The sequence below is a fragment of the Hylobates moloch genome, unplaced genomic scaffold (assembly GCF_009828535.3).
Source record: "Hylobates moloch isolate HMO894 unplaced genomic scaffold, HMol_V3 SCAFFOLD_23, whole genome shotgun sequence".
In the NCBI taxonomy this organism is placed as follows: domain Eukaryota; kingdom Metazoa; phylum Chordata; class Mammalia; order Primates; family Hylobatidae; genus Hylobates; species Hylobates moloch.
In genome coordinates this window covers 13,558,280-13,565,881 of record NW_026652298.1, presented here as the reverse complement: position 1 = coordinate 13,565,881, position 7,602 = coordinate 13,558,280, and the positions used below count along the sequence as shown (strand labels likewise).

General features: G+C 46.4%; 1 protein-coding gene across 1 annotated transcript; it reads left to right on the top strand.

The window, feature by feature from the left end:
* Nucleotides 1-2,014: 2,014 nt before the first annotated feature.
* On the top strand, nucleotides 2,015-4,681 carry HTR1A (5-hydroxytryptamine receptor 1A). The gene has a single exon (XM_032145185.2). The coding sequence runs from the start codon at nucleotides 2,746-2,748 to the stop codon at nucleotides 4,012-4,014; it is 1,269 nt and encodes a 422-aa protein (XP_032001076.1). The 5' UTR covers nucleotides 2,015-2,745; the 3' UTR covers nucleotides 4,015-4,681.
* The last annotated feature ends 2,921 nt before the right edge of the window (nucleotides 4,682-7,602 follow it).

Genomic DNA, 7,602 nt, shown 5'->3' with positions numbered 1-7,602 from the left:
TTTACTTTGTTTATAGTCTCAACTATAATTTCAAAGTTTAATTTTAGAGAATTCAGCTTTTAAATAATTTCCCATTATAATTTTTGGACCTCCAACTCTATTTTAACTGTAAATATAGTTTTGTATTTGTGAAGAGACTTTAGAAGTGGAAATAGATACCTTCACAAATCTTAAAAAGACTTCTTCAGAGTCTGTAAACAGCATTACCATGTATGCTTATCTCTTTCTTTTCAATGCCATGAATCATCACAAATGGCAGGCTCATTGTGGTGGCATGCTGAAATGATTGAGTGGGAACTGTGCCCAGCACTGAACTGAAAAAAAAAAAAAAAAAAAAAAAAAACTCATCCAAACACACTGTCCTGTATTGTAATGCATTGGCCCAACTAGATTCTTTTTGATGCTTTGGTGATTGCTCTTTTTTTTGGGGCTTGGAGAATTCAGAGCTATGAAATTCAGAGCTCAGATTTGAACACAATATTAAGATTATTGCAATCTGTTGTGAATCTGTGCATGTTATCCAGAGTCAACTGCTTTTGAGATTGCATTCCTTTCACCTCAGGCAAGCAATCAGGATGTATAAGTGAAATGGTATATGGTATGTTTACTGTAGTTGCTTAAAAGTCCCATTCTTTACCAATGCTCAAATGTGATTTAATTTGTTTTTCTTGTTAAAGGAAACAGCTTAGAACAAACCCTTGTAAGTATCTTTATTTTCAATGATTTAACATTTCCAAATGTTAAATCATTTGGAAAATGCAATACTATTCGTTTCTCCAATAAAAGGTAAATTTATGTAAATATGTCAGTTCCAAAGTTCAGGTTATGGCAGCACAAAACCAACACAGGTGAAAGTGTTTGCCTAGCTTTATTAAAATGGCATTCCCAGTTAGAACTTGTGAATGACAGATACTTCAGGCTTTCGAAGGAAGTTAAAACATATAGTAGGCTTGATATATAAGGTTCAGAGCAAAAGAGGGCACTAAAATAAATTTTTGAAGAAAATAGGAAGAAGACAAAACTCAATACTACCTTGTCTTTTAATAACTGTCTTTCTCTTTCTAGAAGTTGTATTTCCTCAATACTTGCTTCATTTCTGCATAAGGGTTTCTAGATGGCACTCTAAAACATTTGCCAGAAGGTGGCGACATAAACCCTCATTGCTTAGAACTGTCCCAGGTGCTGAACCCAGTTTCTGAGATTAAGAGAGGCACCCGGCTAGCGAACCGGGATTCCACCAAGTTTCCCCCAGAGGTTTGCAGGCTCTGGTAAGAAGTGCAAAAGGCCATGTAAAATGCCAGGCTTCACTTAGAACACATATGCGAAATATTTCCATTCCTGAATTTACTAGCCACAAAGCTATGGGAAGTGGCAGTGTCACTGAAATTACAAGTGTAGTAGTGATGGAAAAGTGTGTGTGTGTTTAGAATATATATCACACTGAGTTTTGTTCATTTCGAGATACAGTTGTTTACTTCTCCTTGTCCTTTGACACGTCCTTTATAATTTCGTTCTCTCCCAGTTCCCCAAGGTTAAAAAAAAAAAGTCACAGGCAATATCCTCCCCGAGGGAGTCAGGCTGGACTGGTATATGATAACGGAGGTAGCGTTTTTTTGTTGTTGTTGTTGTCGTTGTTTGTTTGTTTGTTTTTTGAGACGGAGTCTCGTTCTTTCGCCCAGGCTGGAGTGCAGTGGCACGAGAACGGAGGTAGCTTTTTAAAAAAGAAGACACACTCGGTCTTCTTCCATCAATTAGCAATAATTGGGAGACAGACCCAGGACTGTTCACCTTCCCATTCAGGCTCCCTATGCTTCCTTTTCTCATCTCCTATTGCCACTCTGGGATGCTGACACGATTTAAGAATTTGACAGATAATATGAGGCAATGAGTAGTTGGAATTCCCTCCCTCAAGTACCCCCTCCCCAGTTTTGCTGGGTTGGAGGCGGAGTTTATTTGTTACAACCTTGTTCTGACCGGCAGGGATCCGGTGTGTGTAAGTGAGTTCTGAGTCTCTGTTGACAAAAAGGGACTCGAATGCAAAGACGCTGAGCTAGAGGCAGAGGAGGGCGGGGACCCAGAGGAAAGAGGCATTCCTAGGGGTTGGGGAAGTATTAGGAGGGAGGGTTAGAGTGGGAGGGAGGGAGCCTGGCTTTCGAAGCAACTCACAGAGGGATAAATAAAGGGAAGTGAGGAGGAAGAGGGAGACTGAAAGGGAAGGCAGGTGGGGAGAAGGGGGACGAAAGAGGCAGAAGGGAAAGAGAGAAGAGAGAGGAGGAGAGAGGGGGAGAGAGGGAAGGAAGGAAACAGGGAGAGGAGGGTCACAGAGTGACCGTGGAGGATGGGGCTTCTCGGTTCTAGATATTTCTGGGATTGGAGACTGTTTGCTAGTGGGGAGACTCCAGCTCCGGCAGCCAGTTCGGGAGCGGCAAAGTAAGATGGACAGCGACAGACAGACGTTCCAGCCACCTCTCCGCCGCGGGGAGATCCTGGAGCTGCTTTCAGGCCAACTCCAGTTTCCCAGCTGGAGCCTCTGAACGCGCTGGACTGCGCGAGCACAGGGAGCGCCAGAAAGCTGCTCCCCGGAGATACCCTTCGCCGAAGCAGTAAGAACTTCCTGCTTGGGTCCCTGCATTCCCTCCCTCCGAAACTTCCCAGGAGAAGGTCGGAAGACCCCAGGGGAAGGGGCGAGGCGAATCTTCGCGCTGCTTTTTCTTCCCTCCCCCTTCCCGCGCCAGGCGCGCAGGCATGGATGTGCTCAGCCCTGGTCAGGGCAACAACACCACATCACCACCGGCTCCCTTTGAGACCGGCGGCAACACTACTGGTATCTCCGACGTGACCTTCAGCTACCAAGTGATCACCTCTCTGCTGCTGGGCACGCTCATCTTCTGCGCGGTGCTGGGCAATGCGTGCGTGGTGGCTGCCATCGCCTTGGAGCGCTCCCTGCAGAACGTGGCCAATTATCTTATTGGCTCTTTGGCGGTCACCGACCTCATGGTGTCCGTGTTGGTGCTGCCCATGGCCGCGCTGTATCAGGTGCTCAACAAGTGGACACTGGGCCAGGTCACCTGCGACCTGTTCATCGCCCTCGACGTGCTGTGCTGCACCTCATCCATCCTGCACCTGTGCGCCATCGCTCTGGACAGGTACTGGGCCATCACGGACCCCATCGACTACGTGAACAAGAGGACGCCCCGGCGCGCCGCTGCGCTCATCTCGCTCACTTGGCTTATTGGCTTCCTCATCTCTATCCCGCCCATGCTGGGCTGGCGCACCCCGGAAGACCGCTCGGACCCCGACGCATGCACCATTAGCAAGGACCACGGCTACACTATCTATTCCACCTTCGGAGCCTTCTACATCCCGCTGCTGCTTATGCTGGTTCTCTATGGGCGCATATTCCGAGCTGCGCGCTTCCGCATCCGCAAGACCGTCAAAAAGGTGGAGAAGACCGGAGCGGACACCCGCCTTGGAGCATCTCCCGCCCCGCAGCCCAAGAAGAGCGTGAATGGAGAGTCGGGGAGCAGGAACTGGAGGCTGGACGTGGAGAACAAGGCTGGGGGTGGTCTGTGTGCCAATGGCGCGGTGAGGCAAGGTGACGATGGCGCCGCCCTGGAGGTGATCGAGGTGCACCGAGTGGGCAACTCCAAAGAGCACTTGCCTCTGCCCAGCGAGGCTGGTCCTACCCCTTGTGCCCCCGCCTCTTTCGAGAGGAAAAATGAGCGCAACGCCGAGGCGAAGCGCAAGATGGCCCTGGCCCGAGAGAGGAAGACAGTGAAGACGCTGGGCATCATCATGGGCACCTTCATCCTCTGCTGGCTGCCCTTCTTCATCGTGGCTCTTGTTCTGCCCTTCTGCGAGAGCAGCTGCCACATGCCCACCCTGTTGGGCGCCATAATCAATTGGCTGGGCTACTCCAACTCTCTGCTTAACCCCGTCATTTACGCATACTTCAACAAGGACTTTCAAAATGCGTTTAAGAAGATCATTAAGTGTAAGTTCTGCCGCCAGTGATGACGGAGAAGTAGCCTGCCAGTCGGGGCTACAGGATCCGTCCCATTCACTATGCTTCCCCCAACCGTAGGGAATCAACACTTAAGATAATTTGCCACTTCCCCTCTTTCTCTCTGCTCCGCTCATGGCTTGCGGACCTGGTCCCCTCCCCACTTCTCGCTCCAGGGCAGGGCGCTTTGTGCAAAGGAGACCCAGCGGAGGGGCGTGAGAGCCCAGGAAATTCAGAGAGTTTGTGAGAAGCGACATTGGCTCAGACTTTGCCTGTAGCATCAGTTTTGATCCCAGCAATTGCCTCTTCTCTCTTCTGTCTCCTAAATCTTTGCGTTGGATGTTTAATCCTTAGTTCAAGGCAGAAAATCCAAAAAATAAATAAACTGTACACACAGCCGCCGCGCCCACTAAGGGGCTCCACCCCATCAGCCAACTTCTAGAACTTGGACTTGAGGTTCGGGAATTTGCTCCATCTCTCCCGCCCTGTGGCCCTTGAAATATTCACCTTTTTCTCCCCATTTTTATCTTTTCTTTTCTCTCATTGCTTCCCTCTCTGCCCTCGCCCATCCTTATGCACGAATCTGCTGGTCCGGAGAGGCGGAAGAGGCTGCTTTTCCCCGTGCCAGCGGTGCCCCCAGGATTCCCCGTCTTCGCGCAGACTTGAGATAGTTATAACTCTCTTGTGCAGTGCACAACCCCTACTTCCTTTGTTTCCTTGGACTCAAAACAAGTGGCTAGAAGGTGTCTCTTAGAGTGGACTTGTAAGTACAAGGCCGGTTCAGTGAGGGAGAGCGAGGAGGAGGAGGGTGTGCAGACCACTTTGTTTATGCTTGCCTTGGTGTCAGCACTCACCAAAGAAACTGACAATCATACAGTGGAGAGAGCGGACGCTGTTTGTACAGGTAGCTGGCGAGTGTATACGTCCTGGCATCGCCACTTACTTACTGCGGGAGGCGCCAGCCGGCCGCTGTTTGCGCTCTGGGGACGCTGAGAGGCCTGGAATCCGCGCGCCTCCCCAGCCATCTGTGCTCTGGCAGCGCGCTAGGCGCCCCTGGCTGCTGACTTACAGGATCTGGGTTCCTCCGCCTACGCTCTGGGGCGCCCTGAAGCATGGGTAGACACCTGAGGTTTTTGCCTTAGCCGGTGGCGCAAGGTCCCGCGGAACTCTTGGGATTGGAGAGACCAAGAAGGCTTTAAAGGGGCGACACGCAGGGGCGGCAAAGAGGAAAGGTTCCCCAGGGCGCCCGTGCCCAAGGCTCCAGCTGGCTTCCCCAGTAAAACCTGAAAGAGCAATTTTATCCTTACTCCTAATTCACGCTCTTGTCCTTTTTGGATCGGGGAATAATTCTGTTTAGCGTGTCCCAACACTCGCTGCATTTGCTTTACAGGACATCCAAGACACAAAGTTAGCAGAACTTTGTTTTCCAAATAGGAATTCTGGGCTTTCAGTGGAATGCCCAGATAGTCCATAGGTTAGCACTATCTGTGACAGCAGGCAGATAGTTTAAATAGCAGGGTCCTAAAGGACTAGTTAGGAGGTGATCTTCCTGGGGAGGCTAAGAATCTTTTATGGGATTATTTGCTCCCTAGCGTGACCATTCTGCTGTGCCAAGGGTCTACGGAAACCACATTTTTGCCCTTTGAATTGTGCAGCACTCCAGGCTTTCGCTCCTTCAGTTATTCTTGAAGCTTTACCACTCCTGCCGAGAAACTGGTTAAAATCTTTGCTGCCCCAGAAAGGGAAGTTATTTAGGTACTCTGGATGTAAATTTCCAACTACATGATGGAGATCTAGAGGTTTGTCATTGTTTGATCTAGCCTCCAATTTTCTTATGAATAATGGTCTTGTTTTCCAGAAAATTCACAAAGTAATTGATCCCTACTCTCCTCTCCCTTCAACTGTACCTTTCGAATGTTTGCATTTGCTGTTTTGAGAACCGTATACATTTACAGATTGCAAAAATTGCCAGTGAAAAGTTCATTTGTTTATAATTAAGAAAGTGAAAGGACAGCTCTGTCACTTGAAGCCATTTTATTGTTTGTCAGACTGAAAAAAGCTTTCCTTTGGTGTCTGCTTCTGTATTCTAAACTGGAATAGACATCATATCCCAGCTAAACAGGGAAAGTTTTAGAACTTTGGGAATAGTTTGTATGTATAATGCTGACAAGGGTCTGCAGTGAAGAAGATAAGATAGACTTCTCCAGTACAACTATTACTCATTTGATAATTCAGTTTCATTTTTGCTCACATAATCTAAGTAAAGCTATATCAGAAACCAAGTTTTTCTGTATGTTATACTAAATTTTAAGAACAAAGTCTATATTTAAAATAATCCAGACCCCAAATTTGCTCATCCAAATTATGTCTTGGCCAGCAAGTTTTACATTAGAAGTTTTGAGACTTCCATTTATTTGTGTCTTTTACAGAATTGTATGACAATGACTTTTGGACATTTGTTCTTTCTGCTTTGGAATATTTACACAAGAATGGAGAAGGAACATCGAACTGGAGCATAATTGTCAAGGCAATAGAGAATTTAGAGAAATAAAATAGCTGCATATCTCAAAAGAGTGCCTGATGCTTTCTTTTCACTTTAAAGTATTTGTACTAAGGTAAAGTGCTGATGCATCAAAATTGCCTTCACTTTTGCTCGTGACAATAGAAGACTTTAATAATGGTAATGCTACAATTAACTGATATCAGTAACACATGCATCTTTATTTCACTCAAAATCTCTACCTACTTGTATTTATTTGTATAATTTTAAAATTAAAGTTAAAAATACAGTGATTAAAAGAAGATGCTTCTTTACAGGTCAGGGATCTGACTTAGGGAAATAAGTGTAGTTTTCAACAGTAAAACTCATTCTAGATGGGTGATTTCTTTCAAAAAAAAAAATCTGCCTCTGGAAAAAGAAAGTCACATATCATTTAGGCATAAAACCATGCATTTTCCATGACTGGCACCTGCAGGTAACATATAGGTTTCTTTCTAACATGGACAGAATTGAAGATATGTGGAGGAAGACTATATATAGTCTCTGCGGAAAGCAACAGGGGTCCAATCTGCCTTTTTAAAACAGTGGGTGGTGCTGAGATCCCTCCTTTGTCTTCCCTGCAACATTCAGCTGGAGGAAAATAACCTCCCCTGTTTCAAAAGGAGCAGTTGATTGTTTTGGGGTTTGTCAATTAAAAGTAGAGGGACATTTTATTTTCTGGCTGGGTCTTCTTCCATAGTAGCGTTTTGTATATAAGACGTATTACTATGTTAAAATTAATTATTATGCTCTATTATTTCCCTACTTAAGTAGTCTGGAACACCTCTTGTTTCTGTTGTTATATTCGTTCACTCTACTGCTTTCTGGTGTCAGAATGATGGCTGCAGGACAAAGTGAGCATGGGTAAACCTCAAATAAACAAAGGTCAGGGCCATTATTGCCAGAGCAGAGAGCACTCTGAAGCTCATGAAGCTTGGTTCAGGTGATGTATGTACGTACACGTATTATCCCAAGAGTGAAAAATAAAATCAGGGTGCTAGTGGTGGCTCTTACCTGTAACTGAACACTTTTTGTGGCCTAGGGGAAGCAGGAGGATCGC

Excerpts from the sequence above, each read along its gene's own strand:
- HTR1A (XM_032145185.2), top strand. The coding sequence starts at position 2,746 with ATGGATGTGCTCAGCCCTGGTCAGGGCAACAACACCACATCACCACCG.